The sequence below is a fragment of the Cantharellus anzutake genome, assembly GCF_015039405.1.
Source record: "Cantharellus anzutake strain C23 chromosome Unknown EI90scaffold_50, whole genome shotgun sequence".
NCBI lineage: Eukaryota > Fungi > Basidiomycota > Agaricomycetes > Cantharellales > Hydnaceae > Cantharellus > Cantharellus anzutake.
In genome coordinates, this window is record NW_024067000.1 from 32186 (window position 1) to 55793 (window position 23608).

The 23608-nt window shown below is 50.1% G+C and overlaps 2 protein-coding genes across 2 annotated transcripts; both read left to right on the forward strand.

Annotated features, from left to right (window-relative positions):
• Window positions 1-8034: 8034 nt before the first annotated feature.
• On the forward strand, window positions 8035-11164 carry EI90DRAFT_3072219 (uncharacterized protein). Its single transcript, XM_039061360.1, has 7 exons — window positions 8035-8426; window positions 8483-8560; window positions 8611-8814; window positions 8866-9234; window positions 9361-9769; window positions 9820-10272; window positions 10299-11164. The coding sequence occupies exons 1-7, from the start codon at window positions 8063-8065 to the stop codon at window positions 11065-11067; spliced, it is 2646 nt and encodes an 881-aa protein (XP_038912386.1). The 5' UTR covers window positions 8035-8062; the 3' UTR covers window positions 11068-11164.
• A 9500-nt stretch (window positions 11165-20664) lies between these two features.
• Window positions 20665-23019, forward strand: EI90DRAFT_2860609 (uncharacterized protein; the record flags this gene model as incomplete). Its single annotated transcript, XM_039053799.1, has 2 exons — window positions 20665-20896; window positions 22616-23019. Coding segments are annotated over 2 exons (636 nt in total), but the record flags the coding sequence as incomplete, so codon positions are not given.
• Window positions 23020-23608: the final 589 nt, after the last annotated feature.

Sequence of the window (23608 nt, forward strand, 5' to 3'; positions counted from 1 at the left end):
GACCTCCTTGTGCTTTCGTCTCCCCACTATATACAGGCACTTGTACATACTTGTTTTGGACCTTCAGTCCAAAATCGACCAGAAATGCCCCCTAGAGACTTCCTGCTCACTGCTTCTGAAATTAAGGACCAAATGGACAAACAGCAATGGCACAGCACTCCACATGAGTCACTGAGGCCAAGGTCCCTCCTTGCTAAGTCTCTGGTTCCCCTCTGGAATCATCCACCCTTGCCCAGTTCTAACACCCTCCTTGCTAAGTCTCTGGTTCCACTCCGGAATCGTCCGCTCTTGCCCGGTTCTAACATGCACTACCATTACTGTTTAGCACTTACCATCAACCATCAAATGTCAGGGCACACCCACCTGACCCAGCTCCACCTGGCCCCACCTTACCCAGTACCCCACTGTCCACCCCTCCTCACCTCCTCCCTCTTTTCCTTTCCCTCTCCTCATCCCCACTTCCTCACTTTCTTCCTATTTTACTTCCTCTTTATTTTCTCTTTATTTCACATGGACGACCTTCCTTTGTACCAATGTACCCAACCTCAGGCAACTTCCTGCTGTGCTCAGCATGCGTGCTCACACCAGACACCCAGGTGGTTATGGCTGTGTGCAAGGGTGACATGGCATCTGTCATGTGACCCAAGCCACATGTATATAAACATACCTGAAGTGGGAACCAAAGAAGTAGCCTTCTTCTTGTTGGAGAATGGATATCTGTTCCCATCAGTATAGAGTTTAACAGCCTATACCGGCATGGTCAAATGGGTGAGTTGTGTAATGGTAGCACACTGAGAGGTCCTGGTTTCAATGCCAGGCTTGTCCATGATTTTATGTCCTTGTCTTGTGACCTGAACTGTATCATTCAGTTGGATCTCACAGAGTAAGTCCCGCAGGGCAACGTGAAATTTCTTCACTTCTCATCTTTCCACTTCAATCTAAATAGCCAGGGACCATTGTCCCACATCAAGCCTGTCAGTATGCATGCCCAATCCACCCCCCACCAGACTCTCAGCACCGGATGCTACACCTGGGCCTCCTCAACCCCAGACGAGTCCCTGACATCAAACCACTGAATGGGGATGTTGACTTGAGTAGCTCTAAATTGCTGAAATTCCTTAGGCAACTCCCCCACCTTTGTTGCATGTTGCAAATCAGCCATCTCAGTGGCTGAGTACACTCAGAAAGGGAGCTTCCCTAGCTAATGGTGATGGCATGGGAGGAATGTCTGCTAGAAAGCCAGTTGTTCAAATTCCTGAGCACTGGGCTTGCTAATGTTAATGTTTCATGCAAAAGCCACCTGCCAAGCATGAGAAGCATTGGCCAAGGTTCCACATATAAGACAAAAAGATGGACTAGCGATGTTGACGCTCAGTCTGCTATGTGTGAACTAGAAATATATTGGAAGTAATCACCTAGCAATGTTGACGCTGGTGTACGAATATTAGATACATGTTGTTAAACACATAAGGGAAGGAGAAAACTTAGACTCACCTCAGTCCGCTATGTGTGAACTGAGGAGAAGTTGTAAGGTCCAAAAAATTGGTGTTTTATAGTCAGGCACTATCAATGTGCACTGACTTTAGTAACAACTGATCCAGAAAAGGGAAACAAAGTAAATCTTAGCGCTGCAAGACTCAACATCAACAATGTGAGTTGGCCTCAGCATACACTTGTATCCCAAGAAATTTAACACTGCAACACTGTCAGGGACGCGTCCGGGGTAGAGGAGGCCCGGGTGAGACGCCCGACACTAGAAGCCTCGTTGGGTGTGGAGCGGGCGTGCGTACTGGCGGGCCCGGCTCAGGAGGCAGTCCCTGGCCACTTAGACTGAAGTGGAAAAGGGTGTTATTATTATTAGAAGGGAATACTATGTTACTTACCTGAAGTGGAAAAGGGTGAGAAGAAGGCTACTTCTTCGGTTCCCACTTCAGGTATGTTTATATACATGCGGCTTAGGTCACATGACGGGTGCCACGTCATCCTCGCATACAGCCGTAGTCACCCGGGTGTCCCCGTGGGGGATCCTGAGGGCGTCCGCTGTGAACGCGCGAGCTGGACATAGCGGGGGTCGCCCGAGGCGCCCGGGCTGGGCGTGTCGTGAGCGCGCTGCAGGTGGGTCAATGGTACATTGATACAAGGAAAGGTCGTCCGTGTAGAATAAAGAGAAAATAAAGAGAAGGTGAGATAAGTAAAGAGAGAGTGGAATGGAGGAAGAAGGAAAGAAGAAGGGGGGAAGGAGGTAGGGGAAGACTGGGTGGTGGGGTACCGGGTGAAGTGGGGCCGGGTGGGGCCGGGTCAGGCAGGTGTGCCCTGACAAACACCCATGGGCTTCTAAGAGAGAAGTTGGTTGTGGCAGCAAACAGCCCTGTGCCACATTGCCATGATGAGTCATTTTGGACTCGTGACCAAAATGTTTGCTTCCGCAACCAAGCCACCCAACCGCTGGTAGGTCCGGAACATTCCAGTATTTCTTCTTTTCCCTCATAGTCGGTCACTCTTCAATTCTCTACCTAGTCCGACTCTCTTCTCTAGATTCCATACCCAGCAGTTATTCTGTTACCAGCTTCCCTGGCAAAATGCCATGGATCATTGCTTGTTCACCAAAGGTCAGCATCAACATCCTTCAAGTTGAGAGCATGCACATCAGTCCTTATCCTCATCCCTGTTCTAGCACTCCAACATCTTCCCAAACCATATGGGTATGTCCTCATCTGGCTGTCTTGTCTTTCATTCCACTTACATCATTACAGACACCATTCGTGTACACTGGTCCATATTTACAAATGAACCCAATGTTTTCTGCTCATGCAGAAAGATCCTGCCCAAGAAGGGATGCAGATCTGACTGCATGATTGCTCTGAGGTCCAGTGACAAGGGTGACCTGGTTAGAATCCAGGATAATGTGCTGATTGATCCTGTTCAATGGGGTATGTTTCACTCTCCCCACGCATTCATTCATTTCTCTTTCCTGATCATTATGTTGTTACCATTTGGGTCGACACTTCCGGAAGGACTCACTCACTGTCCCATTGGTATGGAAATTGTATACAAAGTCCCAACTGAGTCAGTAAACAGCATTTTGTCATTGTCAGCTATGTTGCTACTGATAGTACAACATTTGCAAATCAGGTGTTTCGCCCAAAAGGCAAATGGTTGCCTGTCCCCTCCTTCCAGTTATATGTAAGGCTGTCAATTGTAGAGGTTTTACCAATTGTGCAGCTCTGAAGGGAGAGGGATGGTATATGGCACTTTTGCTTACGAACCCCCATTCTTTATTCCACCATGGAGTCTGACATGTCTAACAATGTTCAAGAAAACAAAAGTAACAGCAGAGCTATCAGGACTCGGTGGGGACCTATTTGTAGTCTGAGGTCAAGTGAAAGCCCAATCATTTTGCATCAGCACTTAAAGTATTCATCGCGGAATGGCTTGTGAAACTCTGGTGTGAAGGGATTACGGTATTGGGGCGACATGATGTGAGTGCGTGAGTCTCAGATATGGGAGCCGTTGGCTATCCAGAACATTCCGGTCCCGACAAACAAAACCACAGTGAGATCAGAACCAAGAGAGAGCTGGGAGAAAATATTCATTAGTTGAGAACCCATTGGTGGGAGTAGGGTTTGGTGGAAGGAGGTTTTTGTGTGAGTTTGTGTCAGGGCACACCCGCCTGACCCGGCTCCACCCAGCCCAACCTGACCCAGTACCCCGCCAGTCCACCCTTCCTTACCCCCTCCCCCTTTCACTTCTTCCCCCTCATCCTCCCCTCCTCAGTTTCTCCTTATCTTACTTCCCCTTTATTCTCTCTTTATTCTACATGGATGACTGTCCCTGTATCAATGTACAACTGACCCATCTGCAGCGCGCCCACCATGTACCCGGCCCGGGCACCTCAGGCGACTTCCCGCTATGCCCAGCACACGCGCCTGCACCAGATACCCTCGGGATCTCCCACGGAGACACCCGGGTGGTTACGGCTGTGTGCGAGGGTGACGTGGCATCCGTCATGTGATCCAAGCCGCATGTATATAAACGAACCTGAAGTGGGAACCGAAGAAGTAGCCTTCTTCTCAACTTTCCACTTCAGGTAAGTAGTACAATATTTCTCCTTTAATAATAATAACAACTTTCCACTTCAGTCTAAGTGGCCAGGGACTACTGTCCCACATCGGGCCTGTCAGTACGCACGCCCGATCCGCCCCCCGCCAGGCTCTCGGTCCCGGACGCTATACCCGGACCCCCTCGACCCCGGACGAGTCCCTGACAGTTTGGACAGTCCAGAATGTGTTAGAAATTTTGTGGCAGGCACTACTAAGACACGACTTCGAGCAGGTCCAACAAGTTGGCCTCATCCTCTCGTAAGGGCGTTGTTAATAGTGGAATTAACATCCCGAGTGTTTCACTGCTTGCCTGTTGCACACAAGCTTGGCCCAATTCAGGTTTCAAAAAAAGGCATCCCAAATCCACTCAAATCTCCACCCCAGCCTATTGCCATGCCCCTGGGCAACAACCATGAATCGCAGCTCGAGACAGACACTCGGTAATCAACACAAACCACCTGATCAGAGCAGCTCTAGTGTCAGAACCGTGCAAAGGTTCGCCGACGGTAGCCATAGGCGACCGAATGTTGCCCGCTAGTGATACAGGCATCCTATACACAACCGAGCTTCAGCGAGGAATAACCTCACTGATCTCGAGGCCGAGGCTACTTAGGCGAGAGAGCCGGGATTTCGGCTTCAATGACTCGAGGAGGAGCGTTGCGCCTCATTCTCGACGTGGTCCCGATACTTCAGAAGGTCGGAGGTCTTACGGGAACAGAAGCAAGCTTAGGGGTGAATGTCTAGTTGATTTCAAACTACAGTACAAGCATTAGTTACAAGCTGTATATAAGCGCTAGGGAACTGAATAGGGAATAAGTCGCCAGATCTCACGGAGATTGCAGGCGGAGAAAAGAAAAAGGAAAACAAACAAGGAGCACGTGTTCAAGACAGCGAAGGTCAAACGTGACCTTTGCCGCAAGATAACAAGGTGCAGTGAAACATGGGACAAGGGTCGCGGCGCTCTGCACCACTAGGTCGTTCAATGACAATTAGGAGAGGGGTCGTGGAGAGGTGGCGGGAAGTGGTTAGGCGGCGATGGGCAGTGAGCAGAGTGTGCGGGGAGTGTTCGGGACTGAGAGAAGGTTGGGGAGGAGGTCGTCTGACCCCAGGGAACGCCGGGTCGTGACATCTAGCTCCAATCGACCCACCCATCGCTGGTTAGCCTTGATCCATCAGTTTTTCCCTCAGACCGGGACGTGTGGCCACAATGGGATCCTGTCCGCAAAATCGAAGAACTTGCAGAAGGCCGAGCCCTAGCTTCAACGATTTCTTCCCCTCACCATGTGCATCGATGATATTTCCCTGGAGGACGACAGTTGCATTTAACAATGACATATTTCGCTGGGACATGAAAAGTGATGGTCTTGGCCACATCTGATGTACATACATAGTATTTTATGCATGGGCCCATTGACAGCATACCAATGCGGAACTGCATGTAACTCGTGTCCCGACTCAACGCAGGGGAGCAGTGGCGGGAGGTGGGGTAGGATCGTCGAGTGCGAAGGGCGAACCTCTGCATCAGCATGTCAGCTGAGAATGGAACGTGACGTCACAATGGCATATCATGAGGGCAATGTGACAAGGTGGGAGGAACCGATGAAGGATGCCTGCATAGAATGCATCGGGATGGAGGAGAGAGATGAGCACCGGGGCCATTGGAAGGATGTGTTGCAGATGGAGGTGGTCACAGCAGAGTGGAGGGAAGATGCAGAAGGACAAATGCGACCATTGTGTCGGCACTGCCAGTGGCACTGGACGGGATGGGGCAAGAGTGCATGTGGAGGTAGTCATGGCATGGTCATAGCAATGTGTGGATGATGTCGGGATCAACAACGGACGAGGCAGCAGAGCGGAGGGAGTGTTGTCGCATGCCAATAAGATGGACACTGAACGTGTCGGTTCATGAGCGGGGTCTCAACATCTGAGCCCCAGGCTCATAACAACCTATGGGACTTGCAAGATCTGCAGTATTGTCATCTATTAGTTAGATTGTATGGTGGAACAGCTCCTGAAAAAAAAGGGTTTACATAAATGGTTCCATATGCATGTTACTCACTCTATCACATGTTCGATTACAATAGAACATGGAACAGGACCATGGCAATTCAGTCTAAGCCCACAAGACCCGCTACTCTGTAGTGGGAATTATGTACACAACAAAAGAAAAAATGGGGGGATGGGGGCTCCAGGTTGATAGTTTTGGATGGGAGGCGGTGCTGAAGGACGAGGGAAAGGTGAAGGGGGTGGCGGACTTCTCGGCATTCATGTTTGCAGAGTGGATTGTGGAATAAACAAAAGGAAGCAGTTGAATGGGGGAAGGAGGAAGGAAGTCCCCCTCGTCGTTGAGCTGTAGATGCACCTGCAAGGGGATCCTTTAGACGGTCGTGGAGAGTGCCCGATTGGACTCCGATCGGGGATGACTTGTAGGGAACGCATATAGTATGCATTGGGGGCCATAGCGCACTTTTGATGGGCAACGAACGCGAATTGTTGAACGATCGGAAAAGGGACTCACCTCTAGCGTCTCCCAGCCATGTGTTTCACACCTCACCCATGCAAGTCCAAAGCCCATCATGTGCATGTCGAAAACCAAGCGCCGGGAACCTGTTTGGGATGCCCAGGTTGCGCTGGAACGTCAGTGTTATGGGTTGAACTGGTGTGGGGGCTGTTCACACCACCCCTTACTGGGTCTGTCCTGTTTCCTGGTTTTCAAACGAAGACCAGGGCACAAACGCTCCCAGTGACAAATGCGGTAGGCATGTGAGGCAGTGAGGGGTTTTTGTTTGTGTTGTCAGACTGAATGGAAGAAACAACGAAAGAGCCCCGGAATCAGATTGCGATGTGTGAACGACCGGTTACATAAGCCGATTCTACCATTCAATTGTTATGTAAAATGTAGGAAATATTGTGACTTACGTCATTTTGCCGATGGTACGCCAAGCGATGACATCTGCCGATTTTTTCGTTAACATGTCGAGATGAGCATCCTTTACTGTGGATCGCCCAAGCACCTTCGAACGTCAGTCCCCAATTGGGCTCTGGAACAGCCAATGGACCGTGAGAGTTTCAAATCACACCTGTATTAGTTTCCTGATATATGGCAAACGTCTTTGTCAAACCCAATAAGACATGGTTACAAACAAAAGGCTAGTTAGCTGTAAACAGAGGAACGGTCTTTGGCCTCAATATTGGGCCTCAAGAGCATGTCTGACTGCAGGAAGTCCTACTTCACAGTGAGATCGGAAGAAGTAAATGATGTTGTTACATATATATATTTCAACCAATAATTACGTACAGTGATGGTAGTAATCGAGGGCAGAGTACTGCTTGTCGTTTGGAATGAGTAGCGGGAATAAACTCTCATCCGTGCAAAAATATTTTTTTTGTCTCCGAACAGAGGATAATTTCCATGAGAGAAGGTTGTCGGGCTCATGTAGCGCAAGTGCTGGGTGCAGGACAGTGGGATGAACCGCGAGAGTGCAAATTGGCGGCCCGATATTGGATCATTTTAGAGCTGACTGAATCATGGACAGTCAGTGAATCAGACCGAGCGTCTGTGTTGTAAACGCGCCGTTCCAAATATGGCAACCCGCTTCGGCGGTTTCACTCGCAACCCAGATGTAATATAGAAAGAAATATAACTCAAATACACACGGCGCTCCAGCGCCCATATTTATACTTCTCAACAATATTCCAGGCTCTTCTATGCCCAGCGCTTACGCAGGCGCCTAGTAACCCCTAGAATATTCCCGGATATTCCGGTTCAGTTTCATCATGTGACTCGTATTCCAACAGTCTGGCATTCGACCATGACGGGCGGTCAGACGCTGGTCTGCCCAACCCTGCGTGACCAAACTGTGGGCGGTCACTCAACCACCCCTGTCAACCTCGAAGAGTCTTTGAGCGTGGGAATGTTCCTCAGTGCAGCCTCCCGGCAATATCCGCACGGTGCGGTGTCGATGAATCAGTCAGCTCTAAAGAGATCCAATTTGGACTTCGGACCGCCAATGGGTGAGCCCTCCTCTAAACGTGTACCCAAGACGACTCTTGCGGTTCTTCCCGATGACCTGGACGAAGCCACCCACCAGAGTCTGAACGATCGTGTCCTGCGCAACATGCAGGTCTACAAAAATCTTGGCATGCTTTCCCAACAAGGTGGCACTCGTCTTGCTCTTCTCCAAAGCATTGTGCAGCAGTCAGATGGACTACTCGTCTCGAAAGATGTACATGAGCTGAGTGCTCTAATAACAAACCACCCGGAGCTGGGGGCTAAGTTGGACGAAGCGTGGAACAAAGAATCATTCAATGACATACGAAACCTGAGTATGCGCCGGAGGTTTTTGCCGTCGTTGGATGGTTTTGATCAGCTGTCGTTGCAGAAATTCTTCGTCCAGCTGTTCAGCATGCGGGTTTTGCGGATCTTGAAGTGATACTTGACTCTCAGTTATCCAAAGATGGTGGGTAGAGTGTCGCCTGCTGGTGTTATTCCTTTATGAACCCATTCCAGCGGCGGTCAAGTCATGGTCTTCCACATACAAAGGAAACGCTGCCGACATTCTTTCCCTGTACATGACGGGACCATGTGGCCCTAATGTGTATGCTCGCCTCTTACCAGTCGTGCAGTCGTCTGGGATGGGGAAATCGCGAATGGTCGACGAGTTCTCCAAGTACCACTTTGTAGTCCCTTTCAATCTCCGTAAGGGAGTTGAAGGTGATATCCTCTTCACGGTCGCTTCATTGTGATTCTGATGTTTCGATTTAGGATATCCAGCCCCTGACCATGCTATCCTCCATTGGCTCACATACCCTGGCCTCTCACAACTTGCGAGCGATGATCGCTTCAGCGCATTTCTCACTGCGTTGTTCGAGAAACTATCTGACGTCCTTGATGACCTAAAATCAAGGATCAAGTCCTCTAAGCTCTCAGATGCCGAGAAGACGGCCACATTAAAGAACTATCCTGAATCCCTTGCCGAGCAGTTTCGGCTTTTTATGACAGTTGGACAGCAGTTTGATGAGCAAGGTCCTCTGCGTGTGCAATTTTACAAGGACGTATTGAACAGAGCGAATAAGGCAAGTCGTCTGTTCTATGTCGCCGCTATGACCCTCACAGTCGAGGCAGCTATCTTCAGTAAGGCCGATGACTCCTCCAGAAATGAAAACACCGCCCGGGAAGTTCACGACAAAAACAAACGGTACTCCCCATTGCTTCCCTAAGCGCGGTCTTGACTGATATAATGTCTTTCTCATACACAAGGTACGGTTGAACTTACTTCTGTCATCAAAAGAGTATTAGAAAAGATCGCTCCTGATTACCAGAGTGCACAGCATACTCCCGTGTTGTGTTTGGCGTTTGATGAAGCCCACACTTTGACAACTCCAAATCCTGGTGGAGACCCGATTCCATTCACGTCGTTGAGACGCGCTTTGCGGGCTTTAAGGACATTTCCTATCTGGAGTCTCTTCTTGTCCACAACAGGAAAATCTGACCAGTTCTCCCCACCATCTCACCTTGATCCATCGAGCCGCATTCTCAAAGGTGAACTTGTCAGTATCAAACCGTTCAGCGCACTGGGTTTTGATCACATGGCGAAGGAGTTTGATGGGGTCATGACTCTGGATAATGTCACTGAGTTATCATATAGGTTATCACTAGGTCGTCCCTTGTGCGTTCTCCCAAATTTTTCTTCGCTATAATGGCTTCATGTCATCGCAGATGGCTAACACGCTACCAAGCGGGCGGAGACCGCGTCAAAGAGACAATCACCACATTTGCTATTGAGAAACTTCTCTGTCGTGCATGGAAAAGGGACAACTTGGCCCGCGCGGAAATGTTTGCCGTGATGTCTCATCGTCTTGTCCTGGACTTCAATACGACCGTTTACTCTGGTCAGCAACGAGCGGAGGCGGAAAGGGACCAGATGCGCCAAGTCGAGAGGCACATGCGTGTATGCTTGGGTGTCAAGGAAGGGTTCGAGTCTGTCGTCACGGTTGCAGCATCCGAACCGATCCTCACCGAGGCCGCGGCCACCATCTTGTGCTCCATCCGGGATACGGTCCGGTCCTGTCATATGTTAGAAGACATCTTGCAGTGGCCTGGAATAAGTAAGGGAGATCGGGGAGAACTCATTACCTGCAACATTATTATCGACACCCTAGATGACCTTATGTCTAGGGAAGGGGAATGGAAGCCAGGGGGGTCATGGTGACCTCGTTGTTTCAGGCTCTCTTTGCCCGCGACATCTATGACACGTCGATCAAGGATTCTTTGCCTTCAATGCTGCTGAACGGCAGCCGCAACAGATCATTTGCCGAGACATTCAAGAGCTCACGCATCTACGTCACGCATTTCATCAAGGTTTATGATTTCGAGGTACTCTCTGTCAACTATCTCTTTAAGCTTGCTGCCCGGGGTGTCGGAGTTGTCTGTGCGGATAATCAAGGTGGCGTTGATGTGGTCATTCCAATTCTTTACAAAGACACAGTATTGCAAGCGGACAATATGACTGTCCTCATGATACAGTCGAAGAATGATCATTCTTACTCAACCAAACCGTCGCAAGACTTGTTTGACAAAATGGATCCGTCCAAGCTCGGAATTTTCCCCAAGAAACAGAAAACACTCCCAGTGATTCGGATGGTGATTGCACTGGCATCGAAGAAATCCATTGTTTCTGTTATAGGGCCACCTCCACGGACGCAGCCAGCAAGGCAAGGCAAACAGCTGCCTATATACCGGAAGAATGCCTACACATCATTTGATGTTTGGTGTGCCAGGGCTTCTTCCAGGACTTTTCGCACCATTAGGCCTCAGGATGTTGCGACATATGATGCCTTGCTGAGGTTGTCAAAGGATGTCCCTGAAATGTTTGAGCCCAGTGAAACATTGATACAGGATTCTGTAAGGAGGATGTACCCTGGTGGAACTTCTCATGCTGGTCATTGGTCATTTTGTACGAAATGAAAGGCAGCTGTGTTCAATGTAAACACTGTACTCCGGATCCAGATTTGAAGACTGATGACACTAAGGTAGACAAAATTCAAATCCGCCTACTACTTGTGACCCAGTCAATGTAAATTGGTATCATGGGGTTACCAGCCAACCTACATTCTTAGATACTATTTCGGTGTTTGAGTGCATGCACCCGTGCACCCATGCATTGAGAAAATGGTTTTATGGTGGGGTCCAAAGGGGCCCGGGGGTCAGTCATTCGCGGCTGGCTCTCACACTCACGTGAAGCCAAAGCCAGTTGGCCTCGGTATAGCCACCAAGCCACCCATTGCAGGCAGTGCATGAGCGACACTTGATCTCGGAGCTGGACTAGAAGCGTGAAGCTCAGTCTCAGCTAATATGCGTGAAGAACTAAATTGTATTACCTAGAAGCGTGACTTCTCACTTCCACTCTGCCCATGTCCTTGGCATGGCGTCTCTAGGACTTCTTGGACAACCCTTCACCCGGGTGTAGCGTCCGGGGCTGAGAGCCTGGCAGGGGGCGGATCGGGCCCCTCCGGGATTCCGTGGGGTTCCAGAGGGGCCGGCGTGGCTGTCCAGCTGGAACTCGAACGGTCATGGGCCCCTGCCGCTCTTTCCCAAACTTTTACTGGATTGTAAGTTACAATAATAAAGGAAATAGTAATAAAGGAATGTAACTAACCTCAGTCTCAGCTAATATGCGTGAAGAACTGAGGCAAAAGGAAATGAATTCAAATGAATGAATATATCCGTGGCCTGGCACGGGTTAGTCCGAAATAATATAAAAGAGGTGTTGTGACTAAGTAGTCACGCTAGCGTGGGAATGTGGCTGTCTGGGCGAGTTCCTCACTCGGATGTGGGAATGTGGCTGTACGAAAACTCGTCCGGCCTCCCATAGCACACGGTTCCTCCAACAGTGCCAACCTCCATCATCTATCATTACAGGAAGCTACAATAGACGAATGGGCAGAGATGCTTCATTTGTGCAACATTGGCATTGAGCAAGAGCAAACTTGCATCTGGCTCTCAGTCTTCAAGAGCTCTCCTCACTGTGGATAACCTGAAGCATAGCAAGTTTGTTATGTGTCACGACCCGACATATCCATCACTTCCCTCTATGCACCCTAGTGCCACTTGGTCCGTCCCTCCCGCTATCATCATCATCCGTCCACCCATCCGTCCACCTGTCACCCTCATCCGCACTTCCTCCCTCGCACGCGTACCTACCAACCTAGGTTGCCTGCTTCATTGTTGTCTGCCCCCAGCCGGATGGCTTGCTAGACAGCTGGATGGCCTTTTCTCTTTTGTCTGCTTGCAGACTATTGTTCCTCCTATTGTTCCTTGCTTGCCTTTTGTTGACCAAGTTTGCCGATATTGATTATTTGTTCCTTTCTTCATTCATTAATATCACACTTGATCCGCCACTCCTTCTGGGCCGGTCTCATTTAGTTTCTTGTGTTTATAATGCGTGTAGGTTACACCGGATGTACCTTAGTTCGTATATCGACTTGGATTCCCCCTCTAAACTCTTATCCTCATCGTAAGGCTTCTGTCTGAAATTGGGACACCAATGTAAGAACGAAGCGCAGCGCTCCACCCGAGTCGCTGAAGCTAAAGTCCTGCCCCTCCGACCTTACGAGCCCGGATGACCTCGCGCGCCTCGCGGGTCACCCGGATACGCGTCTGGCATGTTCCTGACATTATGGTTTGATGTAACACCAATGGAATTAGTTCAGGTCTGAGCACATCTTACCTGAATCAGTCAGAAGTCTCGCCCATTGTTGCATTCTGTCATATCCATCCATGGCCATCACCCTCCACTACCTCTGGTCCTTCTGGATTACCTCTGCTCCTTCATCACTAACCTTGGAGCCTCCGGATTCTGCAACCACCTCCAACTCTGTCAGGGCAATAGCCCCAAACCCCGAGCCATATGTAATTAAAGATACATATAGTCATGTGGGTAAGTGGTAACCTCTGGTTAACTGCTTACACACCACTGTAAAATACACACCATTGTATCACTTACGGCTCTGTGTGCTGAGCTACCCACTGAGACCTCACACTTTTTTAAGTGTATGAGGTGTGTTTTACAACACAACCACTAGAACTTATCAATCTTAACATCTTGACTTGGTAGCGCCAATGGCACCTAAACACACCTGCAAGGGCAAGGTCACATCTGCAGTGACGATAAAAAGAAATGAGCAGTTCATCAAGAAACCACAATCTCCCATCATGGGAGATTCAAATCAACAGCCATCATCAGACGATGACAAGGATCAACACGATCCAAAAACAGCAACCACCTCAGGGCTGGCCCCTGAAGGTTTTAGAAACTTACGTGGAGTAAGTGTGGGGCCCAATACTGTCAGGGACATGTCCGGGGTCAAGGGGGCCTGGGGGTAATGCCCAGCACTGAGGCTGTTGCGGTGTCAGGGCATACACCCTGACCTAGCCCATACCCGCATCCACACCCGCACTCGCACCTGCACCTGCGACTGCACCCGGCTGTTGCGCTCCCCGCATGCGCCCTGTGCCGGATGCTCAGTGCAGCCGGATGGCCCGGACCTCGGGTCTCGGGTCTCATGTGACTTCCGGATATCTCCGGAAGTTTTCGATGTATGGTGGCCACTGTGGGAAGATGAGAAGTTAACTTCCTTCTCATCTCTGACCCACAGTAGGCAAGTTGTATATACTTGCCTCTCTTATATATAACATCTCTGACCCACAGTAGGTTGTGCCCTGGACAGGGCTAGTTACACCTAGGACTGTGGACCATAGGGGAGGGTCATGGGGACCCGGGAGTCATCCCCTGACATGCGGGGTGTGGAGCGGGCATGCATACTGGCGGGCCCGGTCCGGGACGATGGTCCCTGGCCACTCAGACTGAAGTGGGAACTGTGAGTTGTTATTAAAAAAGGGGGGGCTATGCTACTTACCTGAAGTGGGAACTGTGAGAAGAAGGTTACTTCTTCAGTTCCCACCCCAGGTACCTTTATGGGTCACATGAGGTTTTCCATGTCACCCCACATACAGCTGCAGTCATCTGGGTGTCCCCATGGGGGATCCCGAGGGCATGTGCTGCACGTGTGCGTGCTGGGTTGCACTGTGAGGCCATCCGGGTCGTCCAGGGCTGGGTGTGTCATGTGCGCATCGCAGGTGGGTCAATAATACATAGGTATGGGGAAAGGTCGTCTGTGTAGATAAAGATAGAACAAAGAACAAAGGAACAAAAGAACAAAAGGACAGAAAGAAGAACAAGAGTTGAGGAACCGTGATGAAGGGTGGGGAGTAGAGGTGAGCAGGATACTGGGTGAGGGCGGGTGGAGCCGGGTCGGGGGGGTGTGCCCTGACAAATACCCCTAGAACTCCATGTCATACTGATCTAACTGTCAGGGCACACACCCTGACTAGCCCGGACCCGGACCTGCATCCGGACCTGCTACACTTCCTGTGCGCATTCCTGTGCCGCATGCTCCGTGCGCCACATGGTCCGGCCCCGGATCCTGCCTTCATGTGACTTCCGGGTATCCCCGGAAGTTTTCCTGATATGGTGGCCACTGTGGGAAGATGAGAAGTTAGCTTCCTTCTCATCTCCTTACCCACAGTAGGCAAGTGTACCTTACCTACTGTTTATCTATTCATCTCCTGTCAGGGCACACCTGCCCGACCCGGTTCCACCCAGGCCCACCTGGGCCCACCTCACCCGCTCACCCACTCCCCGCTACCCATCCTTCCTCCTCCCTCCTTCCTCCCTCTTCCCCTTCCTCCTTTTCCTCCCTTTTCCCTCTTTTCTCTTTCTCCTTTATTTCATTCTCCCTTTCTGTTTATTCTTTCTATTTACACAGACCACCTTCCCCTGTATCATTGTACTGTTGACCCATCCGGCTCGGACACCCCAGACGACTTCCTGCTACGCCTAGCATGCGCACCTGCAGCGGATGCCCTCGGGATCCCCCGCAGGGATACCCAGATGGCTGCGGCTCTCTCCGTAGATGACGTGGCACCTGTCATGTGACCCAAGCCGCATGTACATAAATGTACCTGAAGTGGGAACTGAAGAAGTAACCTTCTTCTCATGTTTTCCACTTCAGGTAAGTAGTGTAGTTCTTCCTTTTAATAACAATTCACGTTTTCCACTTCAGTCTAAGTGGCCAGGGACTACAGTCCCAGATCAGGCCCATCAGTATGCGCGCCCGCTTCGTCCCCCGAGAGGGTCCCTCTGCCGGGCGCTACAGCCGGGCCCCCTCCACCCCGGACGCGTCCCTGACATCTCCTTACCCACAGTAGATTGTGCCCTGGATAGGGCTGGCCAGACCTGAGGCTGTGGGCCATAGGGGAGGGTCATGGGGACCCAGGAGTCGTCCCCTGACACTAACCCAAGCTGGGGAAGATCCCTCATCTCCTCAGGAGGTGATCGACTTGTGCGATAAACGCATAAGCACTGAACGATCAGCCCGAAAAGCTGATTGGATAGAGTCACAGGAAACTCCAGGGCCCCACTATCCCCTGGAGTCCTCCCCCATGTCCCCAAGTCAAGCCCCAAAGGCAGATAAAGGGAAACAGAGGGAAGAGCCTCTGCATTGGCTATCCGAAAAACTACTGGACTTGTTCCAGGTTCCGTCTGAATGGAGGATGGAAAACAAAGACCAACTTCTTCTCAGGCTGGAAGCCCGAGAAGGCGCGAAAAAACGCCCTGAGAGCAGGATCTCCCAGAGCACGGAAGCTCCAAAAGAACTTCCACTGTTTACACTACCCCATGCCATGCCAGACAAGGCAAGGTTGCCAACCTCAGAGGAGGTCTCCAAGATAATGAAGAGGAGGCAAACTGAAATGAGGGAGTTCGCTGAGGAAGCCTTACGGAAAAGTAAGGAAAAACCAGCAAACAGACCCCTCTATGAAAGGGAAGCACCCCCTGCAATGGCCTTGCCTAAACAAAGCGAGTGTGGAGTTTGTTAGAACGGGCGGATTCAGATGACTCCGGAGTGGAATCGGAGACTTAGTGTGGAGGGACCTTGGCCTCAGCAACTCAAGCGGAGCGCTGTGCCATTGCTGTTTGTCCATTTGGTCCTTAATTTCACAGTAGGCGAGCAGGAAGTCTCTAGGGGGCATTTCAGGTCGATTTTGGACTGAGCCTCCTGCAAGTATGTACAAGCGCCGATATATATAATGGAGGGGGCGAAAGCACAAGGAAATGAAGGGGAACCGAATTGGAATGAAGGCGTCTGAATGGGAACAAAGGGGTGACAGAAGCAGAGCGGTACCAAAGGTCATAAGACAGAACCTGTGATACGTCCGAAAGGAGGTAAGGAGGGCGAGGCCCAGAGGGGCAGGAGGATGAGGGGAAGTGGGGATGATGACTAACTGGCTAGAATGGGAAGAAGCAGCAGTCCAAATAGGGATGAGGGGAAAACGCAAGAGATACATTACAAGCAGCGAAAGTGCCGAAGAGGATCCGCGAAGCTCGGAGGTTGTGGAGCTTACGGAGGCAGGGTTGAAAGTCCGAGGAATATTGGCAATGGTGTTTACGTAGTATGAGGTCACCAATGCAATGGACTAAGACCGAGGTAGGAACTATGATGGAGGCTTGGAGCAAAGGTACGAGCGGTGCCCAAGTACGAAGTACAGGTCAGCGGTGGAAGGTCGTAACTTGGTGGGAGGTCGGCGGAAGAGGACTAGAGGGAAGAGAGGGGAAGGAAGAGAGGGGAAGGAAGAGAGGGGAAGAGAGAGGGGAAGGAAGAGAGGGGAAGGAAGAGAGGGGAAGGAAGAGAGGGGAAGGAAGAGAGGGAAGGAAGAGAGGGGAAGGAAGAGAGGGGAAGGAAGAGAGGGGAAGGAAGAGAGGGGAAGGAAGAGAGGGGAAGGAAGAGAGGGGAAGGAAGAGAGGGGAAGGAAGAGAGGGAAGGAAGAGAGGGGAAGGAAGAGAGGGGAAGGAAGAGAGGGGAAGGAAGAGAGGGGAAGGAAGAGAGGAGAGGAGTCAGATCCGAAGGTGGGTATCAGAGCGGACGGGAGAAGAGTAGGAGGATGATGGAAGGGTGGAGGTGTTGTGAGGAGGGAGCGGAGGAGGGGGCGGAGGAGTGAGCGGAGGAGTAGGAGGAGGGTGGTGAGAGGGGTGGTGTTCAGTCCGAGGTGGTTATTGGAGCGGACGGAGATAGGACAAGAGAGTGACGGAGGAGTGGAGGTGGCATGGGAGGTGAAGGGTGGTATGGTGCCAGGACTGAAGGTGAATATTGGAACGGACAGCAGTAGGGTAGGATTCCGGAGCTGGGGAAGGAGGAGGTCCGGAAGTCGGGTCGGGATCGGGAATGCACGGATATGACAGAGTTTTCACTCCAAGAACCCCTTCTGGAACCCCCAGAAGCGGCAATGTCAACTGGGGAGAGTCACTGCTCGCCCAACCAAACTTCCTCCTGGAAAACCAGGAATCATGCATAATAAACACGATAAACTCAATCAAAAAAAGATTGAGGAAATGAGCCACAATAGCACAGCTTGTCTAGAGATAACTCTAGAAAGAATGGCCAACGCAGTCGATGCGTTGAATGACAAAATCAGCGAGCAGATGGACTTGCTGAAGGAGATAAACTTCTCACAAAATAGTGAGGAAACAAAAAAATACCCCTGGGCCACAGGCCAGGACAAAACCAGAACTCATGAAAAATTCACGAAAAGAACCACCAGTGAAAGTACACTGGAGTATCATCAGCAACTTGACAGAGACGCTAAGGAGATCCTTCTTCCAAGGATAGGAGAAGACAATGCTGAAAGAAGGCACCATTCAGAAATTAGGAGGAGAATCGGCACATACCAAAGGTTCAACCAAACATCCACCTTCGACGAACCTCTCGAACAGAGAGGTAACACAACCACACTCTCTCAAAACAATGAGAGAATCCAAATACAACTTCAGGCAAATTCGCCCAAAACCAAAGAAACACTGCGAGGAAGATTCCCCCCAGCAAAAACCCCCCCAAAGGAGAGATCTCCATTGGATAGCGACCCTGCGAAGGCAGGGGAGCAAGAGGAGTACCTGGAGAAATGGTATGAAAAAGCCATAAGAATGGCCGAAGTGAGACTACTCACCCCCTACCCAGAGGGAGTGAAGCCTGAAGCTCTAAAAAATGGGCCGGCTTTTCCTGACAAGAAATGGTCAGGGGAGAATGACATGGAATCGTTCTGGCAGTGGTTCACAAAACTACTGGGATTCCTCGCCTCACAAGGATGCAAAGGTCCCCAATTCAATGAAGTCCATCTGGACTGCTTGATTTGCAGATTAGGGGGACCTGCGTTCGACCTCGGAATAAGACTCCGAGATGAAACTCTCCTCAGGGGAGATGAGGGTATGTTCCTTGAAGTTCTCAACATATTGATGAGAACCTTCATTAAAGCCTCTGCCGTGGTGAATGCAACAAAGGAGTACCACAACATTAAATATGAAGCGGAAAAAGGCCTAAAACAGTTCTACTTAGAACTGTCTAAAGCAGTGTCCCAGATGGTGACACTGCCAGACCAGGTGTCCTTCAATGCCAGGTTCCTAAACTACATTCCCCTCGAATGGAAGAGGGAAATGATTGCTCATGACAGAATCAGAGCAGACTTCTCCTCAAATGAGGAGATGTTGAAAGCAATATCTCGTGTAGACGAGATAATCGACAGGCTGAAGATGTCTTCAGCCTACAAATCAGGATATTATACCTGAACAACCACTACAGCAACCACGAGCCATGGTAGAGCTCTCCCATCAGGAAAGAAGGCTGAAGAGTGTTAGGTACGGGTCAGCAAACGGGGATAACTGGCAGGACAAGGCTCCAGGGTTGGGCTTCGGCCTCAGTGACTCCAAGAGAGCGCTGTGCCCACCTACTGTCTCAGTGCCCACATTTCGAAGTGGCTTGGGCTGCCTTGTTAGGGGGGACAAACCATGTTGATATTCAGACTAAAGTTATAATAATGTAATATACATATATATATAGTAAGAAACTGAATGGGTCAGGTGACAAAATGAAACAAAAGGAAACAGAATAAGGGCCGGCATCTGGGTCAGAATGCATGGTCGTGACAAAGAGCCAAAATCCAGATGGGAAGAGGATACATCCTCGAAAAACTCGAGGAAAACTGACCAAAAGTCAGTTCCAATTTGTGGCAAATGTAGCAAAATAGGGCAAACAAAAGATTGCCCAAAACATAATGCAATGAGCGATGAAAAACCAAGGTGCATAGCTGCCATGGAGATCGCGAATGCATCAGAAGAAGAGTCGGAAGACTCATCAGACGAAAAAGCAGAGAACAACTCTGGTAACTCCGGAGCATCAAACTTTGAAGTAGAGGACCCATACGAAGGACCTCAATACTCACCTGACTCAGAGGGTGAGGAAGTCAACATCAGGACCATAAGGATGGGCCCAATGTCAGTTGTCGATTAAATTATAAAATCAAACTGGCTGTAGCGTGCCAGTTAGAAAACACAGCAGACGGGAAAGTCGCTGAAGCCTTGGTGGAAGCACCAAGAAAAGATGCCTTGGGGAAATACACCAAAGTACCCAAGGAAAACAAGGAGAAAGGGAAGAAGGACCAAAAGTCCATCGAAACCCAGACTGTTAGAATGGGCGGATTCGGACGACTCCAGAGTGGAATCGGAGACTTAGCATGGAAGGACCTCGGCCTCAGCGACTCGGGCAGAGCACTGTGCCATTGCTGGTTGTCCTAGGGGTCCCTAATTTCGGATCTAGCAGAGGGAAAGTCTCTTGGGGGGAATTCATGTCGATTTCGGACTGAGGTTACAAGTTACTATGTACATTGTATATAAGGAGGGGTCCGGAATCAAAAGGAGCGAGGGTAGGATGAAAGGAGACAAAGGGAGATGGAAAGAGGAACAACACCGAGGGTCAAGGGTTTGACTCAATGGTGTTTCTCAAAGGAGGAATGAAGGGCCAAGGCCCAAGGAGGAAGGAAGGAGGTTGGGAGTGGGGAATGGCTAGCTGACTGAATAGAAAGGAAGCAGCAGCCCAAATAGGAATGAGGGAGAATAGCGGAATTGAATAGGACAATGCAATAGTTGCAAGGTCCGACATAAGTCCGGAAAGTCCGAACTCGGAAGTTAAACTCCGGAATATTGGCAAACATAATTAAATGGAATGAGCTAACCAATACAATGGGTATAAGCGGAGGTGGGGTCAAAGTCCGAGGTCGGAGCTAAGACCGGAGGTTCCGGAGACAGAGACGCGAACGAGATTCCGGAGCAGAGGTCCGGAGTCGGGAGCATAGGTTTTGCGTACTTGTCTGGAAGGTGTCGAGGTTGGGGTCGGACCCGGAATGTTCTGGAGTCGGACCGAAGGTGGTGTCCAAGCCGGAGGTGGGGTAACCTCTTGGGAGTCGGCAAGGAGGAGGTGACGGAAGGGAAGTAGGACTCCGGAAGTCAGGTTCGGAGTTCCGGGAGCCCGGAGCGGAGGTCGGAATTGTATGGATATGACACAGACCCCCTTGTTTGATGCGAAATTCCGCATCTCAAAAGATGCGGGAAAATACCCTGCAAACAGACCACTCTCAACAAAGAGAACGCTGATGGCTCATATAAAAATAGCAGGCATAAAAGCCTACACGCTATTTGACAGTGGAGCCAAAATGGACGCTATATCGCCGGACTTTGTCTGCGCGGTCCATATCCCAATTCTCCAATTGGAGAACCCAGTCGTCCTTCAAATGGGGATGAAAGGAACAAGATCACAGATCCTGTTTGGAACAAATGTGGATGTTGAGATCAATGGCCACGTAGAAAAACACTACTTTGATGTGATTAACATCGATAGATATGATGCCATATTCAGTGCCCCCTGGTAAACAAAAACCAGGTAAGTTTAGACTTCCGGTCCCACAAAGTGAGAACAGTGAACAAGGGCAACATAGATACCCTTGGAGTCAGTGAAGATCATGCGACGAGATCACATGGATGGAAAACTCGAGCAAGAGCTCGAGAACAACCAAAAAAGAAGCCTCCCTGACAGGGAGGCAGGATTAAAACACACCTCAGGGTAATCAAAAGAAAGTACCCTGAAGGTTGGCCCAACCCTAGTCCAGAAGGACTAGAACTTCCAGACGTACCACATCTGGAAGGTCTCTCCATGAACAACCCCAAGTTCAAAATACTCAGGGAGTGGTGGAGAGAGAAATTCGAAACTGTAATGGTGCCAGTGCTGTGGGAGGGATGAGCCGGTAGTACCCAAACACCACCATATAACGGTCTACAGATGCTACCTGGGACCCGACACACAATCCCCCAGCCCATTGCACTTCCCCCATCATCTCTGTATTTTTTGATATTTTTCCGGACCAGGTTACGGCCACTTAGTTTCCATATCGGGCCACTTCTATAATATTTTCACCATATCTCCCCAGTTCTTCTCCGATCCAGACGCATTCTATATCGTTAGAAAGCTACCGTCAAGACGAGTCGAACAAGTCCAGCATCGGGTGATTTGGTGCAGCCGTTGTGGAGATCGTTGAATTCTATCGATTGTGTGGCCGCACCCATATATTTCATCTTGTCTGTTGTTTTCTTTGTTCTGTCCGTTTCTGTCCGTCCCTAACACCGTCGGATTGCTCGGACATTAGCTTTGGTTATATACAAACATGTATTCAGTATGATAAGAGATCTTCTCCTCCTTCCCCGCTTTAGTGCCAGTCCGACAGTACCGTGTCTGGGAGCGTGTGAACGAGTTCAGTTAGGTTTAGGGCGACGTTGAGAAGGCAGGATGCCTTGCTCGGCCCTAGGGAAGGTCCACCAGTTGGTTTAGTTGGTTTTTCACGGAAGTTTGAGTTTTCAGACCTAGTAGTAGGAAGGTCCACCAGTGAGTCTGTCAATGCTGCAGTTTCGCTCCTCCCCTTTCGTTACCTGTGTGTGTGTGTGAGGGTGGTCTGCTCAGGTTCAGAGGTCTTGTGCCCCTGCAGCCTCTTTGCCCATTCTCCCTGCTTGCAGCGCCATTAGAAATGCCTCCCTTGAGGGAGGTGAACTGTTATGGAAATGGAGATTCCTATGGACCATGCACACAGGTAAGACAATTCCTTCCCTTCACTTTGTTCTTTGCCAAACCCCATGCCAAGCTTTCCCACTGGGTTTTGGTGCTGGCTGGGGGATTTGTTGATTTCCAAGGGACTTCCCTTGGCCATTACAACCTTTGTATTAGATAGACACAAGTCATATGACATGTATGGCAAATGCCGAGATGTTGATCATTATTGAATACATAACCCACAAACCTTGTACCGCGATTGTAACATCCTCACCATTGTGCCACCACTGTAAACTCAACCTGTAACCCTGGAACCATGTCCACCTCCCTATTCATCCTCTCCATGACAAAACCGCAATGAGGAGGGCATTCCCATACCCAACCTCCTGCTGCCCGCTCCCACCAGTCCACCAGGTGGTTGAGTGGTTACTCCCATGCAACCAGAAGTTCCCTATCAGGAACTGTAGCCTATCCCACCTCCTCAGGAGAAGGATATGGTCCAGGCAGCTCCAGGATGCCTGGCCACACACCTGCAGGTCCCACTTCCCACAGTCACCCACTACCATGCACTGGTCCACCAGCCCACTTTCCCCAACAACTCCCGCTACCGGTACGCTCCCATGAGCGCCAAGTCACCATTGGCCAACCCACAGGTTGTACTTCCATACACTCATCCTATTCCGCTCTCTCTCTGATGGCTATGCAGCCACCTCCATTAGTGAGCCGAACAGCTCAGGTTGGGTTCCCCGGAACCCATTCCTGTAACATGAACCATCGAATCCCATTAAAGGATCCGAACAAGAAATTTCGGGAAAACACCCCGAGATGTCCTGCAGCACTGCAGAAAGCACTAGCGACCAAAATAGATCGCTATGTAAAAGCAGGATGGTGGTATCCCATGAGCAGTGAGCAAGCATGCCCACTACTGTGTATCTGCAAAGCAGATGGATCTTTGTGCACAGTAATAGACACAAGGAATCGTAACTCAAACATGATCCACAATGTCACACCAATGCCAGACATGCGACTGATCCAAGAATCAGTCGCCAGAGCAACATACCGATCTAAGATCGATATGTCGGACATGTATGAACAAATATGTGTGGATCCAGACGACGTCCATAGGACGACATTCTCTATGCCCCATGGGACATACATGTCAGAGACCAGGTTGAGACGAAGGAGTGTCTCCATGGCAGAGGGCTTCGGCCTCAGCGACTTATGCCAGGAGCGCTGTGCCAAGTAACACGTCCGTGCCCTAACTTACTAAACTGGCAGCCAGAACTGAAGGGGGTAAACTCTAGTCGATTTTATTACTGAGGTGTAACCTATGTACAAGTTGAGTATATATATAGTTACAACGAGGGCAGGCCCACAAATGGCGGAGCGGAGCTAACGGGGTTAGACATTAGCCGATTGAATATTACCAACGAGTCAGGTTACAGGGTTAACGAAATGGTAGGCGATAACCCAGAAACAGAAAGGAGGGATAGGCCCGAAGGTGGGCTTGCAGGGCAAGCGAGTGTATT